Source organism: Benincasa hispida, chromosome 4 (genome assembly GCF_027475165.1).
Source record: "Benincasa hispida cultivar pf3 chromosome 4, pf3_genome.v1.1, whole genome shotgun sequence".
Taxonomy (NCBI): Eukaryota; Viridiplantae; Streptophyta; class Magnoliopsida; order Cucurbitales; family Cucurbitaceae; genus Benincasa; species Benincasa hispida.
The window spans coordinates 55,051,444-55,070,488 of record NC_143481.1 but is presented as its reverse complement, the minus strand read 5'-3'; the positions used below and the strand labels follow the sequence as shown (position 1 = coordinate 55,070,488).

General features: G+C 32.9%; 1 protein-coding gene and 1 long non-coding RNA gene across 2 annotated transcripts; one reads left to right on the top strand and one right to left on the bottom strand.

The window, feature by feature from the left end:
* Positions 1–886: 886 nt before the first annotated feature.
* On the bottom strand, positions 887–3,326 carry LOC150036822 (uncharacterized). Its single transcript, XR_016529274.1, has 3 exons — positions 3,097–3,326; positions 2,779–2,908; positions 887–2,670 (listed from the first exon to the last, which is right to left on the bottom strand). It is a non-coding gene; the product is annotated as an uncharacterized LOC150036822 (long non-coding RNA).
* A 14,117-nt stretch (positions 3,327–17,443) lies between these two features.
* LOC150036821 (uncharacterized) lies at positions 17,444–18,019 on the top strand. Its single transcript, XM_090313248.1, has one exon. It carries the CDS (start codon positions 17,444–17,446, stop codon positions 18,017–18,019), a length of 576 nt encoding a protein of 191 aa, XP_090169374.1.
* The last annotated feature ends 1,026 nt before the right edge of the window (positions 18,020–19,045 follow it).

The window sequence follows — 19,045 nt, the reverse complement described above, 5'->3', positions numbered from 1 at the left end:
TCATCAGATAGTTAATCTTACCCTTATACAGTACATTCTCAACAAAATGACATCTGACACTCTTGCATATGCAAAAGGTCGAGCAGTCACTTACAATAAAAAGTGCAAGGAAAATAAAGAAGCTAACCTAATGAGTTACATTATATGAGAGCATGATAAGAAGGGGTTGAGGCATGCAGCCACGAGCGACACCCCTTAGACAAACATAACCTTGACATCCTGTAAAGCCTCAAGTTTAGTACATAAATTAATTTTATCATGTGTTGATTCAGGTACATGTCCTATTGAATTTTTTAAAATTTCTTTTAACAGTACTTGTTGGAAATTATTGCTTGAATTCAGTCTTGCATAAATTGATTTAAGTGACTTAAACTTCTAATTCTTTTTACCAAGAAAATTTAAGGTAATTGTTCTCTTTTAGGGAAAGGTAGGAAAAAATGGAAAAAAGAAAAGATGTGAATTGTTTGAGTTAGTAAAAAGAATAATAATCAATTAAAATGAATTAAATTAAATCAAATTGGAACGATGTTCTTCCTCCATCAATCATCGAGCGGTGGTGTAGGTTCCTTCTAACGACAGCGACGACAACAACGACACATGCAGAAACCAATCAACAAAGGAAACAATGTTTTGACGCTTGCTTGACACCTGCTGCAACGATGAAGAATTGTGTTTCTTCCCTCAACTTGCAAAGCTCTTGCATTACCTTCTTCTTCTTTTCCGCCAATTGACTTTGTAACCGCTTCACAGAGGATGCCACGATAACGACCTCAAGACTACTGGTCTTTTCGTTGTGCATATCTTCTTCTACGCGTTCACCAGTTGGTTTAACATTGGTGTTTTGCTTTATTTTCCTTTAAAAAGGCACATCCTCCTCTTCTTCATCATCCAACTCTGCAACAACAATGGCCTTAGATGCGGCCAACATCTCTCTATTATTCTCTTTTTCAATATTCTTTTTTTCAAAGGCCTTGCAGTCAACTGCTCTTCATTCTTCTCCATCTTCTTCTTCTCAGCTGTCTTTTTCTCAAACGCTTCAAATAACCTTCTAATTGAACCCTCATTAGAACTGATGGAGACGTGCTTGCTGGACATGAACTCTTCAGGGTCACTTGCCGCAGGGATAGACCCTGGCAGCAGATTTATTTTGCTATTCCTTTCTGTTCTCGCTTAACATTCCTCTCCAAATAGGCATGCTTTAGATGTGCTAGTAAGGCTTTCGTTCCAGGGATGGTGGTTCTTCAACTGATGGTTTCGCTTTCTTTGTTTATCGGTTGTCAAGGCCAAGAGATTCAAATTTTTTGTTTCAAGTCGCCCAATGCAAAAACTGACTCAATGGATTGTTCTTCCTCGTTACTCACTGATAAAGAGTCTGATTCAGTCTCTTCACTGTCACTACTCTATTCCACATCCTCCAGCAGGTTGCATGATTCCAATTCATCAGGGTATTTCAATGCGTTGAATACATTGAACTTTACCTGCTGATCGTTTACCAGCATGATTAGCTCGCCTTGGTGGACATCTATCGGAGCCCTTCCAGTAGATAAAAAGGGTCTGCCAAGAATGATGGGCATGTCTCTATCGGTTTCATAATCAACTATTATGAAACCAATGGGAAATATAAACTTGTCTACTTGAATAAATACATCCTCAATTTTGTCTTTCAAATGTGTGATGGATCTGTCAGTGAGCTAGAGAGATACAGTTGTAGGTCAAGCCTCCCCAGTCTCTAATTTCTTGAAGATTGACAATGACAACAAATTAATACTGGCGTCCAGGTCACATAATACGTGACCTACATCTATCCCTTCTATTGAGCAAGGAATGGTGAAACTTCTGGAGTCCTGCATCTTCTCAGGAATATTATGCTTAAAGAACACACTTCTTTCTTGCGTTAATGCGACAGTCTCAAATTCATCGAGTTTTCCCTTCTTTATCAGGATATCTCTAAAAAATTTAATGTAGTTTGGCATCTGCTCTAGGGCCTCTACAAGCTTCATATTAATATGAAGCTGCTTAAGTACATCAAGGAAGCGTCTAAATTAGTTATCGTTATTCTTTTTCTTTATTTGATGGTGAAAAGGTGGAGGTGGACATAACTCAAGTGTTGCCCCAGAAGTCAAAATGCTCGCAGATGAGACTATGCGTTCATTATCCTTCCTTCTTGCATTGTGTTGAACCATTTTGCATTGACTTTTCTTGTGTCGGTTCAGCTGCTGTCCATTGATTATTGGTTTGGTCAATTGATGTTGGATTGATGGGTTGCTTGTCTCTGATTGATTAGTGGTCAAAGATCTCCTATTTCGTAGTATCATCATCTGACACTTCTCTTTGCATGAACTTCTTGGGTTCCTAGGCACTTCCGTATTAATTGGAAATGTTCGCCACAGTCGGGTTTTCAGCTTTTTGGCTATCTAACCCATTTGAAGTTCTAAGTTTCGAATTAACGTGGCTAACTCTACAATGGTGCACCGTTCTTTTGTATGTATTCTTTCAGAATATCTGTTAATGGTGAGGAAGAACTTGAGGCTTGCTGTGATCGTTGTTGCGTTTGACCTTGGTTTCCTTCATGTAAACCTGGTAGTGTTCCTCTACTTGCTTGTTGACCCCTTGATTGGTCAGTTTGTTGTAGATTTCCACTCTAGGAGAAATTGGGATGATTTCTCCAACCTGGTTATACATGTTTGAGTACGGGTTGTTTCTAATAAAGCAAATTGATTGGGAGTTATTTAGGAAAATGTCAAATTTATGAGGTTCCCCGCATCCAACGCAACTTACCTCAACCACTTGGTTCACCGCACAGACTTGATTGATGCCTCTTGCATTAACCTGGTTCAACACCATGGTTTTCAATAGATTTGTCATTGCTGTCATCCGAGCTTGCAATGCAGTTGTAGGGATAAAAGTCCTAGCGTAGCAGAAAATATCAGAACCTTTTCTCGAAATTAATTTAGAAATTATGAAATATCATTACACTGGGAAATAAACAAAAAAATCACAGAGACCAAAAAAACTCAGCCTACTATAAAATTTCCAGGTTAAGCATGCATAATAATTAAGAGATCTAACCTTACAAAGAAAGGGAACAAAACTTACTTTTGTATGATGACTCAAACGAAATGGCCAATTCTCCTTTGGGATTGAAATCTCGAACACCACCAAATCGAAAACCCTCATTTTCTCTGAGATTTTAGATTGGTTTGTTGCGAACCAAAATGAATAATGGGAAGCAAAGGAGAAATTTTGGAGACAAATTTTTTTCACAGAACGTTTATGTGTATCAATTGCGATTACCTCTGTTGTTCAATTTTTGCAGGATTATAATCAAAGGAGAGAGAGTTAAAATTTGATTTTAATAAATCAAATAATTTAATTAATTAATTAATTTAAAAAGTAATAATTAATTAAATTAATAACTAATTAAATATTATTTAATTAATGATTTTATTTAAATCATATTTAAATGAACCATCTCTCACATAACCTATAGTTTTAATTCAATTAGTTTAATAAAATTAATTAATTAATTAATTAATTAATTCTCCAATTAATTAATTACCAAATTAAATATCAAATATTTAATTTAGCCTATATTTGAATCATATTCAATTATATTTCTCTCATAACCTATAGTTTTAATGTACATCTAATACACATTAATTTTAACTTATAGTATAATGTATTAATTGATATTTGAACTCCTTTAAATATTTAATTCTCCCATAAATTAATTTTGAATCATATCCAAAATTAGATTTATATTATAAATTTTAATTAAAATATAAATTTTATATTTTAATGTATTATTATAAATTATATTTTTCCCTAAGTGAATTTGAATATTTCAAATTCTATTCATGACACAATACCTCAATTCTCTTTACGAGCTAGGAAGGGGACCTCGTGGACCTTCAGATAAAAAACTACAATAATATGGATCAATTGGCTAAACTCGTTAACCACATTGATCAATATTCATTAATTGTGGTTAAACTCCACTAAACACTCACAACTGCACTTTTCTCACTGCAGATATATTTCTGTGTCCACAGATATAGACTAATAACACCAAGTTAGTCCTTCAGAGTGTTCATAACACCAGCTAGATCAAATTACTGTTTTACCCCTAGGCTACCTCTGTATCCTTAAGTACCAGTGCTCTTCTAATGAATAACCTGTTTATAGTCCAACCATTAAACAGAAACTCCTCTCGGGCCAATAAGAGAGTATAACCCTTTTTTCAAGTCTCGGAGACACCACTTAAGTGAAGACTCATCTACTTACCTTATAGTAAAAAATGAGTGAAATCCATCTTGTATTATTATGTTCCCAGCTCCCCTCTCGGTCTTGTCCCCAAAATGGTAGACTTATTGAGTCAGTGTACTGGCCACTCTCACCATACAAATCAAAGGACAATCCCTCGTGAATATGAGTTCATAATAGACTAACGATTAAGACTAAGGTTCCTAGGTCATCCAATTGAAATAGAAATCTAACTAGTCAACGGAGTTACATCTAGTGGTTGCTATTTCGCGGTCCGGTCTTATGTAAACTCATTGTATAGGATACTCCCACTCGCATGTCACATATACGAGTGTGTTGGATCATTGCATTTGTATTAAATACAAAGTGGGTTGTATCCATAGTGTCACAAGGATAAGGTACCCACCCTTATCCCATACTATAGACCCTTTAGGCTGTATCTTAAACATTTATCCCTGTATGTCTTTACATACAGTTCAAGACTCATAAGATAGTCTAGGATGTTAGTTTATTGGATTTAGAGTTATTAAGACAACATGAATACAACACAATCAATAACACTTGTTGAAATAACATTGATAGTTATTTATTGATGACATTCAATTATTTACATTTACAATCTATGAGTTTTAAGGCATAAAATCCAATAGTGGTGACCATGTTAGTTTCTAACACTCCAGCACTACCTCTGCGTCTATCTGCAGAACGTATCCTGTAACCGTTGTCCTACCAATCTAAAGGATCTCATTCCAAGAATTCCATGAGCATGTTCAGATCGCTCTGATCTCACCGTGACCGAAATACAACATTATACATTCAACATATACAGTTATGCAATCATCTTAATTAACGGCATGCTAAGAATAAGATAAAATCATAAGGGAAAGAGTGTCATACCAGTTGAAGACGGTCTTCAAACTTTAACACTCCAACGCAGCGGAAAACCTCCACGCGATCTACCAATGTCCAGCAGAAATGTCGACTGCAGCAACACGAACAACGCGAACTCATGACCGCAATGGGACGACACCACCACTAAAGAGTCCCGGTATTTTCGGAGTGAAAACCCAAAGGGTGGGCTTTGGTGAATTTGGTAGAGGAAGGAGGAAACACAAATTGTGTAGGCGATAAGCAAGTGGGAGGGAAAACAATGCTATCGCACAGCAGAAGTGCTTATTATTTAGGAGAAGCTACACGATCGTGTAGGATTTACTGAACGATCGTTTAGGAAAAGGTACACGATCATTAGTAAAACTAGCATACTATACGATCGTTTAGAGAAGCTATTCGATCGTGTAGGAAATAGAGTGTGATCGTTTAGCGCGAGGTGGATGATCGTTTAGGTGGAGAAGAGCTATCGTATAGTCTCTCAAGCGATCATTTACTTTCACCAATGCGCACTTCCGAATTCTCTTTGGGCGAATGACGGACGATGCAAAAATGAAAACAATTTTCATTTTAACTCATCGGTTACAGTAACCAACGTTCCCACTAACCCACGTCCAAACGTGAAAATTGGATTAATTATCATATAATTAACCAATTAATTAATTAATTAATATAATCATATTATATTTATATCCTATAGTTTGATGTCACGTATCTACTATATTATTTTCTCCTCTACTTGATATAAATCATATTTATATCTAATTTCCTCCAAAATAATGTATCTTATACATTTAGGCAATTATATCATATATAATTAACCAGTCCAATTATATAATATATAATCATACTTCCTCTTGTTAATTTAAACATTTCAAATTAATCCAAATACTAGTTCTCAACTTTTCCAAGCTACATAGGGGAACTAATGGACTTGTGGCTCGAAGCTCCAACGGTACGTGAATAACTGACTAAACTCTTTAGCCACGAGATCCACCATCCGTTAACTGTCAGACATTCCACTAAAGACCAATAGTTGAACTCTTTTTACCACAGATATATTTCTGTGTCCATCGGATATAACCAATCATGAGTACGATGACTCTTCACAGATGTTCGTAAGTACAACTGGGCCAAATTACCGTTATGCCCTTGTAGTTACATCTCACTCCTTAAGTATCACTGATTCCTCTAATGAACAATACAACATAGTTCAACTATTTGTGAACACCTCTCGGGCAAAGAGAAGGTGTATGGTGTCACATCGTTCAAGCCATGGAATCAGTCCTTAAATGAGCTATCTATCTACTTACCCTTGTTTCAGGGAATGAGTGAATTCCATCTTGTGTAGCTGAGTTCCTAGCTCCCAAATTAGACAAATCCCCAAAATGGTAGGTTTGAATTGGCGAACTGGCCACTTGCACCCATAAAAATCAAAGGACCGCCCTCAATGGCAGGAGTTCCCAACTCACTAAGGATTGAGGTCATGTTACCTATGATCATCCTAGTGAAGTGAAGTCTCTATCATGAATGGTGTTATATAACGAGACGTTAATACTTTGTAGTCAGGTCTTATACAAACTCTTTGTATAGGATGCCCCCGCTCGCATGTCTCCAACAAGAATGATCAGGATCAGACCATCTGTGACAAGTCACAACACTTGTGACCATTCCACAAAGCGGGACGCATCCGTCGCGTTACCAGGATAAGGTTTCCCTCCTATATCCATATACTACAGACGATTTTGGTTATCACTTAAGACATGATCCACTTGTATGTCACCACATACATGTTTGAGTCACATACAGATAATAAGGGATTTTATGTTTATTGGTTTGTGGTAAAGCAGATAAAACAAGCAACTGAGCAAAGAACCAAGATGTGAAGTAAATATCATATATTAATAACACAAGCATTCGTACAAACTATTTACAAACTCAGGACACGAGACTTTAGGGCATCAATCCCAACACAATCTTCGTGGTTTCTAGATGTTCTTTCCAAAATGGCTTTTGCTTATGTGTATGTTTTTTGAAGCAATCCTCCCGCTATAGCAGGCATTTGTAGCTTGTTGTGATGGTTTATTCAACCTATCATAGAAAACACCCATTTGCACCCAGTTCCGGTAATCCATTATATGGGCAGTTTTTGACGAGCTTCTTAAACCCCACCCATGCATCACTGAGTGTCTCCCTTCTTTTTGTTAAAAAGTTTGTAAAATCTCTCCTTTGGTGAGTGTTTAATGTAGGTGGGAAATACTTATGCATAAATGTTTCACCACTTAATTCCACGTGGTGATTTCTCATGGTTCTAGTGAGTTTGCCCATTATCTTACTTGTCTCTCAAAGAGAAAGGAGATATTGACAACCAGATATCTTCAGATGTAATCCTCGAAATCGAGAACGTGTTACATCTATAAAACTTTTCAAATGAGCATGGGGATCTTCTCTAAGAGCTCCTTTGAATTGTCTAGCAGTTTGCATAATTTGGAGCATTACAGGTTTTATCTCGAATTCGCTCCTTCAAATGTTGGATGTATGATTCCGAGATAGAAATCATATAAATTGGGTGATGCGTACTCCTTAATAGGCCTATTATGATCATGGGCTAGGAGTGTTGGGTGGGCTGACGCCAATAAATCATTGGTTGTATTGGGTGTAATGGGGTTGTTTTGTTGATTTGCCATTCGTCTATTCCATTGTCTTCGTTGTCGATTATTCCAAAATCTCCTATGGAAAGTTCTCTCGATCTCTGGGTCAAGTCTAAACTTGGGTTGAGTATCACCACTCATACAATGTTTGAATGTTTTTTACTATACGTACAATACGTCTTCAATCAAGGTGGTACCTACGATAATCAATAAAAAAAAATTCACATTAATCAGTTGCCAGAGGCCCCAGCAAGGACGCTAAGAGCTTGTTGCGTTGAATATTGATAAAGAAAAATATTCTCTATTTCCTATAAGTTTTCCTAAATTAAGCCCAAGTATAAACTTAATGAAGGTATCTTGGTGAGAACCAAGGTCAAATACAAGGACTTTGTACTGAAAATAAATGTTGAACTTAAAAGATTGAAATGGGTGCAGACACAAGTTGATCCGATCAATGCGTTGATAAATGTTTGTGCAACTAAATTGATGAATTAACTACAAGTGATGGTGATGAAAATGAATGGTAAAAATGGAAGTGTATATATGATGCATTGAACGTGAGTGTGTGATGGTGATGTTAGGGTTGATGCCCTAAATCTCATGGGTTTCGTAGTTTGTAAATTATTTGTACACCAATCATTTATCTAATAAAATAAAGTGTTATTTCATTCGACATTTAGCCTGCATTAACCAAAATCCAATAAACTAAGATCAAAGGTTATTTAATGTAAGGGCTGACAAGAGAAATAACAAATTTTAAAGTTCCATTTGGTAAAATGGAAAAAAAATGATTCAAAATTACAAAAATAGAAAAACGAATTTATATAATAGAAAATAATAATTAGTAAATAATAAGACTACCCTAAAACAACAAAATTAAATACAAACAAGAATGCAAAGATACACTGCTTCAAAAACAATTCAAACACCACAAATACATTCTATCCAAACATTCTAGAACCACAAATACATAGTATCTAAACATTCTAGAAGCAAAAATTAAAAATCACCCAATATGGTCCTTAACGCTTCCAGCTGCCTATAGAACAAGTGTATGCAAGGGAAGATGACGCCAAGCAGTGGGGTTTATTAGAAACTCATGGATGTCTACAATGATGGACTTCCTCCAAGGTGAGAAAGAGTAAAGTTGATTGTACCAATGGAGTTGTTATTGGCAAGTGAGTATTTGAAGGAATTGCAACTTCAGACGATATGACTATTGAAGATATGATTGTGTTTGACACCAAACAAGTTGTAAGGAGTTTCATCATCTTCATTCCATGTGATCATTTTACTCATAGGATCTTGAAAGCTAACTTTAAATACTATCAACCCCCAAATGAAAACGATGTTCAAAGTAGAAACAATGAAACATGTGTGCAAGCAAAAAAGGTCGATGACCTGATGAGGGTGGTCATAAAAAACTAGCCATGAAAATAGAATTCAAGAAAGGATTGTTGTACCCACGACCGCAAACATGAGATTGGGAAGGAGAAAAAGGAGGCGACTAAGTGAAGAAGATGAAGAAGATGAGATTTATGATTTTTTATTATCTTATTTTAATAATAATAATGATGATGATGATGATGAATTGGACAATATATATATATATATATATATATATATACACACACATGTTTCAAACATTTAAAGTTTAATTCCCAATTATATATATATCTTTTTAAGTACAATAACCCATTTTTATGTGTTTCTATATGAAAAATTGTAAAAATCGAAAATATGAACAAAAATAATGAAAAAAAAAATATTTAGATACAATTGAACTTGTAACAAATATAAATTGAAAGTTAGTTAGATAAAATCAAATTTGATAATAAAGATAAATTCAAATATAAACTGAAGAGAAAAAATAGGAAGTTTTTGTTTATTGTGATTAATTCGATAAGTAGTTAGATAAAAAATAATTTGATGATAAAATATAAATTCAAATATAATTTGGGGGAAAAAAATTAGGAAGAGCTTATTTATTTACAATTACACTGTATTCAACTTAACTCGTTGTAGAGTCAATGCAAAAATAACAAGATTGCAAAAGTGAATACTTATTTGTTTGTCAAAAAGACAAATTAACAGTATAATAAAATGATAAAATGATAATGAATAAAAGGTGACTAGAAAAAATACAAAAAATGACAAAATTTATGAAATATATAGTTTGTTGGATGATAATATGTGTAAAATATTAAGTAAAATCCTAATTATGATAAAAAAATTTAATCCAAATTTAAAATAATAAATAACGAATAAAATAATGTAAAATCTAAAGATATATTATAAATAAAAATAAAAATAGTTATGAACAAATTAAAGATTGATTAATTTTGAATATTTCTGAAAAGTGGTTAAATCAAATCAAAATAGATATGAAACCGCCAATTCATATTTTAAAATGGCAGAAAAATCCGACACCTTTATCTCTTGAATCCATTAGGTTGAAGTCTCATCACGGAAGGAACCCTATTAAAGGTTTGTGAGTGGAAGTGGGGATCATACCCAAATCCCAAAATTTATAGAACACAGAATTTTACAAAGAAAGAATAAAAATATGCATCTAATGAATTTACAGCATGCTTACAATAAATTACAGAGAATAATTTTGGGTTCAAGAACCCTTATCTTCGAAGACCGTTCTTCAATGAAAAATCTCTCGAACTCCAATTGGGCACCATCGTGAAGGAGACCTTGGTATTCTTTGGGTGAGAATCCAAGAGGATGCGGGCTCTGGCTATATTGGTGAGGGAATTAGAGAGAAGAAAAGAGAGAAGAAGAATGACAAGTAATGTGAGATCTCGTTCTCTATGAAAGTAAACACCAGAGAAAGAACATGAAATAGTCTGCCCCACTATCACGTAGTAGAGAGAAAGGGGGGGAGGGAGTTACAACTCCCTCCAAAAAAACATGATTTTAAATAAATTAAATAATTAATTTATTTAATAAATCATTTAATATATAAATTTATATGATAACTACCTTATCATATAATATATATATATTAAACTATATGTTATATCAAATATAACCTATAAGCTATAGTTTCTCTATTGTATCATATACAATATAACATATAGTTCCTATTCTCTCACTTATGACATTTAATATAAATCCACTTTGTATTAAATTTAATCATATGAATCAAATTCATATAATTAATATTTGAATCACATTCAAATGTTTATTTCCTCTCAAATAAACTTTGTATTATAATGTATCAAATACATTATAGTAATTATATCATATATGATTAGAATTAAATTAATTATATCACATATAATTAATTTCATTAATTTGAACAAATCAGATTAATCCAAAAACTAATTCTCATTTATTCTCGTTGAGCATGGACCTATAGCTTGTAGCTCCAACGGTACGTGAATAATTCATTAAACTCTTTAATTAAATTATTCACTATCAATTAACTGTCGAACACTTCACTAAAGACCGACAACTACACTCTTTGTACTACATATATATGTTTGTGTCCATTGGATTTAACCAGTCAACAGTACGATAACCTTTCACAAATTGCTCGTAAGTATAGTTAGCCCAAAATTACCGTTTTTTCCCTATAGTTACATCTATCTTCTTAAGTATCACACCTCTAATGAACAATAAATTATAGTCCAACTATGATCAAACCCTTCTTGAGCTAGGAGAGGATTTGGCGCCACATTGTTCAATCCCCCCATTCAGCCCTTAAGGGAGCAATTTATCCACTTACCCCGATGTTGGGGAAAGAGTGAATTCCTTCTTACGTAGTTGTGTTCACAGCTCTACAATCAAAAGAATCCCCAAAATGGTAGGCTTATTGAGTCGACAATCTAGCCACCCTCACCCATACTAATCAAGGGACCGCCTTCATAGGCAGGAGTTCAAAACTCATTCAGGATTTAGGTCATGTTACCTATGGTCATCTTGGTGAAATGTAAGTCTCTATTATGAACGACCTTATATAATGAGACTAAACATTTCGTAGTCTGGTCTTATACAAACTTCTTTATATAGAATATCCTTGCTCACATGTCTCAACATGAGTGATCAGGATCAGATCATTTGTAGCACTTTACAATAATTGTAACATCTACAAAACAAGTCATACTAGTAGTGTCACCAGAATAAGGTATCCAACCTTATCTATTTACTACAGACCATTTAGGTTATCACTTAAAACATGATCCACCCATATGTCTCTACATACATGTTTAAGCTACAAGATAACATTAGATGTTAGTTTATTGGTTTGTGGTTAATACAACTCAAATTGAAATAAAACATCATATATTTTATTAAATAAGAAGATGTTTGTACATTACAATTATAAACTATAGGACCCTACGAGATTTAGGGTATCAATCCCAACAATAACTGACAATTCAATTTACACTGTATTTTTTAATTGAGAATTGATACACGGTCCCATAACAAACAATTCCATTTACACTGTATTTTTATTGAGAATTTATACACGCTATAGAAATTACACAGTACTCTAAAAAACTGTTAATCGACCGTACCAAGGGCAATTTGGGGATTAAAAAATATGTCATGTGCACATTATGCCTTTTCCAAAAATCTTATTATTTCTGTTTTTTGACCAAAATCAAAAGGCACCCCCTGATTTTGCTATTTTCTTCAATTTCCTTTAATATAACTTAAACATGTATGTGGTTTGACATACAAGTAGTTCATGTTTAATTAAAAACCTGAATGGTTTGTAGTATATGGATAAAGCTGGGTACCTTATCCTAGTGACGCTACAGATACGACCCACTTTGTAATTCTTACAATTGTTATAAAGTGTTACAAATGATCTGATCCTGATCGTTCTGTGGAGACATTTGAGTGGGAGTATCTTATACAAAGAGTTTGTATAAGATCGGACCGCAAAATGATTAGTCTCTCTTTATAACACCGATACTTGAAGAGACTTACATTTCACAAGGATGACCATATGTGACTTAACCTTAATCTTAAATGAGTTGTGAACTCCTGTTTGTGAGGGTGATTCTTTGATCTGTATGGATGAGAGTGGCCAGATTCGTCGATTCAATATGCCTACCATTTTGGGGATTTGTCCGAGTAGGGAGTGTTGGGGTTGATGCCTTAAATCTCACACGATCCTGAAGTTTGTAGACACTGGTATGAACAAAAATTTTGTGATTTATAATATATGATATTTTATTTACTTTAGTCTATGAAATATGAGATATTTTAGTTGCATTAACCACAAACCAATAAACTAAGATCCATGGTTATTGTTGTAACTTAAACATGTATGTGGTGATATACAAGTGGATTGCGTTTTAAGTGATAACCTAAATGGTCTGTAGTATATGGATAAGAAGGGATACCTTATCCTAGTGAAACTACGAGTGTGGCCCGTTTTGTAAGTGTTACAAATGGTATAAAGTGCTACAAAAAAATGTATATATGATAAGAAATTGATACTATTTTAGAGACCAGCGACAACTGAATTTTTGTGCATTTGTCAAAAAATTTTTGTTCATATTTTTAGTTTATTGAAGTAAATGAGTTTATGAAGGTTTTTGTACAATTTTTATTTAAATTAATCAGTTAATTAGTGAAAAAAAATTAAACTAAGGGTAAACATTGCAAGAGCTGAGGTCCAATTTGATGAAACTAAGACCCCGTTTGTTAACTATTTGGTTTTTTGTTTTTGTTTTTGTTTTTTAAAATTAAAACTATTTCATCCACATTTCTTACCATGATTTGCATTTATTTTTAAGTACAATGGTTGAATTCTTAGTCAAATTCCAAAAAAAGAAACAACTTTTTGAAAACTACTTTTTCTAGTTCTCAAAATTTGGCTTGGTTTAATTTGATTTGGTTTTTTAAAGCATTGGTGAAAAGGAGATAACAAAGGAAGAAATTTGGAGGTGGAAGTAGTGTCTATTGACTTAATTTTTAAAAACAAAACAAAAAATAAAATGATTATCAAACGATCCTAAAATTTAGATTCAAATTGATATTATTTGATTTCCTTCCTATATATAGCTCTACTGATTTTTTTTTCTTTTCGATTGAGGGTGACAAAATCCATAGCTCAACTAGATAAGGTATAATCATATTTCTTTTTTACAAAAGAATAATTTTCCATAAGCCCTTCGATTTTGGCTTCTAAACTTTTATTTCTTAAAATTTAGAGTTCTAGTGAAGAAAAAATTGAAAATTCTCACACCTTTTAGAATGATTTCAATAAACATCGGTCAAAATAATCTAATACCTAAAGTGAACATCGGATAGTTAAAATCAATTTCAGCCCAATATTAATGTGAAATTGACTTTTTATGGGTTCTATTCTTTAAATACGTTTGACACCAAAATGAGCATAATTTAGTGGTAATTGACATGAACTCGTTTTCTTCAGGTAAGAAATTTAAATTTTTTGTTATATCTACACACCTATTCTTCCTCTTATTCTTTCTGTTCCATATGTGAACTTCAAACCCTCCCACAATGCCCATGAATAATAATAGCTAGCCCTTCCACACGTTGGTTAGCATCATTGTTTTCTCGAGTTACACTTCATGTTGTAAATCTAAACCTTGATTGCTCGATCGAGTTATTTCGAGGCATGTCGACAATCTCAGGCTTGGAGTTTTGAAATTTCAAAGACTAAACTATATATTTTTAATTATCAAAAACGAAATAGACGTTAACTCCAAACTTCAAACACCAAAACAATATTTTTGCTTCAAATTGTATTAAGTTTTTAGAAATCAAATAGAATACATTGGAGAGTTTGGCTCGAGTTATAGTTAGAGAGAATGAAATTGTTGACTCCACTATTTGTTTGGTCCACAGAGTTCGTGAATCCTACAACTAAAAAATATCAATTTCATGTCTTATTTAATCCTTAATCTAATAGGTACTTGCAATAAATAATATCTTTATGGCTAATAATTAAGCGTTTAGCAACATTTTTTTAAGAATTGCAAAAATAGAAAAATCTATCAATGATAGGCTCTCTCGTTGATAGACTTCTTTAACAATATAATCTATCATTGACCGACTCCAAGAGCTGATCTAAATTTTGAGTCTTATTGCTATTTTTACAACTGCCTCTTAACTAACACACCAAACTTAGTAATTTTACATGTTGCTCCAACACCGATTAAAAATTTTGTACTCATGAAATTAAGATTTTCCATATGCCTTACTACAAAATTTCAAACCCCTTTTTTTAATAACAATTATGGGATGGAGAATTGAACTTTCAACTTCTTGGATGAGAGTATATGCCAATACTACAAAACTACTGTAGCCAAAATTTTCAAACTTGTTCTAAATATTAACATATTTTTCCTTTTCAACACAATATAGAATAAATGTTTATTTTTTTCATTAAAAGAGGAGTTAAAAAGTGACATACATTAGTTATAATCGTACATTTTACACACACATATATTTTATATATATGTTTCAAAATAAGGACATATATATTATGTTTAACATGAACACAAATTTTGTAAAGATATGTGAGAATCAACCCTTTTTTCCGAAATAAGGTAAAAAAAAAATAGAAAAATGCTTGAAGTAGTCAAAATATAAATAAACACATTTTTTAGGGAACAAAATTTTAAACCCTATTTTAATTTTTAAACTTTCAACTTTATTTTATTTTAGTCTCTAAATTTTAAAATAGGATAATTATTTTAAATAGTAAAATTACTGAAAATATTATCAAGCATAGTAAAATGTCAGTCTATCAGGATCACAATAGACATTTATCATAGATGTCGATAGACCATGATAGATGTCTATCGCGGTCTATTGTTGATAGACTAACATTATGTTATATTTATAAATAAGTTGACTCATTTTCTTTTATTTGAAAAAAACCATTTAAAAGATCCATTTTAATTCTCAAACTTTTAACTTGATTTCACTTTTATCTGTAAACTTTACGAATATCTATTTTAGTCCACAAATTTTCAAAATAAAAAAACGTGATTCTTATTAATTTATTTTAAGTTTTAACAAATTAATGGTGCAGTTTTAAATATGTGTACTAGTATGCTAATATTAGTATCTTTTAAAATCAAATAAGTTAGAGGCCAACATTGAAAAAGGTTTATTTAGGTTTGAAAAAGTAACAAAGTGAGGAAAAAATGATTTTCTTTCAAAAGTGACTAAAATAGAATAAACTTAGAAGCTTATGAACAAAATAGAATAAAATGAATGTTTTCAAAAAGTTTTGAAGTTTGTAACAATTTAAGTCCTTATCATGAAAATTTTCTCCAAAATTAAGTGCCAATTTTTATTACCTAACAACTTAGCCTCTATTTAGTAACTATTGTGTTTTTTCTTTTTGTTTTTAAAAATTAAGTCTATGGACATTACTTTCACCTCCAAATTTCTTCCTTTGTTATTTATTTTTCATCAATGGTTTAAAAAACCAAGCCAAATTTTGAGAACTGAAAAAGTAGCTTTCAAAAAGTTGTTTTTATTTTTGGAATTTGGCTAAGAATTCAATTATTATACTTAAGAAACATGTAAATCATGATAAGAAATGTGGATGAAATAGACTTAATTTTGAAAAAGAAACGCAAAAGACCAAATGGTTACCAAACGGATCTCAAAAAATTGCTTTTGTTTTTGTAATTTGATACAAATTATGGTAAAAATTTAGAAGAAAATAGATTTAATTTTTAAAAATCAAAACAAAAAAAATGATTACATGCTTAGTATCTATAGTTTATAAATGACTTCAATTTTTAATCACTTTATCAATTTACAAGTAAAAGAAATTTCATTAAATCAGCCATACTTTTCACTACATCTTATTCTTGGTGATGTCGTCGCCAATTCTACCTATGCTCCAGCCGTCGTCGCCATATTTGTAAGGACCTCCACTTTCATTTAGCAATGAGAATTAAAGTTAAATGGAAATAATTTAAAGATAATAAATGGAATTGAATAAAAGGTTGAAATTAATTAACAAAAGAAAGGGATGAAAATGAATGAAGTCAAAATTTAGTTTAAAATAAGGAAAATCTAGAAAAGGGAAGTTAGGTTGAGTGTGAACAAAGTTGAGGTTAAACATCAGTTGGCAGCAGAAATGGAGGAGAGAAAAGAATTAAGACAGTTGGGTGAGGTCAAGTAGGAGCTGGTGGGTAGAGAAGAAAAGATTTCAGCTGGAGTTTAAAAGTTGGGTGAATTCAAGGAGATCTTGATTTTTATGAAGAGTTGTGGGTTGCCATGGTTGTTAGAAATTGAAAAAAGATGGGCTTTGAGGTTGTTGGTGTAACACCTGAGGGTAGCATAGCATATTAAGTATAAGTAAGTAAGAATTTTATATCTTTTGAATAATTCATATGTTCTTAGTTGAGGCGGTCATAAACAAGGGAGGAAGAATCCATTGTTGAATTCAATGTTTAGCTGTTTGACATTGTAAATGAGTTGCTCTCTCTTGGAGAGAAAATTTTACTAAACTGGATTACCAACTTCTGTATATCTTTACTTGTTTACTTGTTAGTATTTTCGTAGTTACAATGCTTGTCAGTGCCTTCCGTTGAACATCCGTATTTCAAGTGGGGAGTCATCCTATTGCTTTTTTAATTGGTATCAGAGCTGGTCACCTTCACCTCGGTGCTTCTATCATGGATGGGATTAAAGAAAGTGGTTCTACCACTTGTCCTCTAATTCTAGATGGAATAAATTCTTCATATTGGAAAGCTCGAATGAATGCCTTTTTGAAGTCAATAGATAGCAAAACTTGGAAGTTTCTGGTCTCTGGGTGGTCTCATCCCACTATTGAAACTGATGATGGAAAGAAAATCTCGAAGCCAAAGTTTCAATGGTCTAGAGAAGAGGATGAAACTTCATTGGGGAATTCTCATGCCTTGAACGCCATATTTAATGGTGTAGGCCGCACCATATTCAGACTAATTAATATTTGTGTCTCTGCTAAGGAGACATGGAATATATTATCCGTTGCTCATAAAGGAACTTCTAGAGTCAAGATGTCAAGGTTGCAATTGTTGACATCAAAATTTGAGAATCTTAGAATGATTAATGAAGAATGCATTGCTGAATTCAATTTCCGGCTATTAGACATTGAAAATGAGCAGTTTTCCCTTGGAAAGAAACTTTCAGAAGAAAAACATGTGTGGAAGATTCTTAGATCTTTATCAAAGAGATTTGACATGAAAGTCACTGCTATTGAGGAAGCTTAAGACATAACAAAGCTGAGAGTGGATAAATTATTTGGTTCCTTGCTTACGTTTGAAATGTATTTAGGTGGAAAATTCAAGAAGAAGAATAAGGGATTTGCTTTTCAATCCTCAGTTAAAGAAGAACTTGTTGAACCAGATAAAGAGTCAGATGATTCCCTTGCTGAATCTGTTCCAAATGAAAGATTTGGGTGAAGCACAATTTGTTCTAGGGATTCAAATTATCAAGGATTGAAAGAACAAATCACTAGCCTGTTGGGTTTTATGTCCTAAAACTCGTGGTTTGTAAACAATAAACTTATTCTATCAATCAATAGATGTTATTGAAGTTTGATTCAATAAAATCGTTATTGAATGCTTGAATTGCTCATTTCTTTTTAGAAATAATCTAAATCCAATAAACTAAGATCCATGATTATTACATGAGTACTTGAAGTTTATGTGGAGACATAAGAGTGGATCAAGTTCAAGTAAATAGCCAAAATGATCTATAGTATATGGATAAGGCTAGGTACCTTATTATGAGGACATTATCGAATGCAGCCCACTTTGTAAATGTTGTAATTGTTGTAAAGTGTTACAAACGAAGTGATCCAGATTCGTTCATGTGAAGACATGCGAGTGGGTTGTCCTATGCAAAGAGTTTGTATAAGATCGGACCAAGAAATAAGTCATTCTTACTTGATAACGTTGTTTGCTGTTTAAAACTAACTATTTCAAAGCGATGACCTAGGTAACTTGATCTTAATTCTGAGTTACTATGAACTTTTGTTTATTCGGGATTATTCTTATATTTTCATGGATGAGGGTTGGCTCAACAGCACCAGCTCAATAAGCCTCCCATTTCAAGGGTAAGTCCGGGTAGATAGCTGGGAACATAGGGTGCAAGATGAAATTCACTCCTACCCGCTTTTAGGGGATATAGAGAGGTTGTTCCCTAAAGTGCTGACTTCGGGTCTTGAACAAGTGGCCCCATCTTCTCAATGGCCCAAGAGGGCTGGATTTAGTGATTAAATCATAAACCAATTG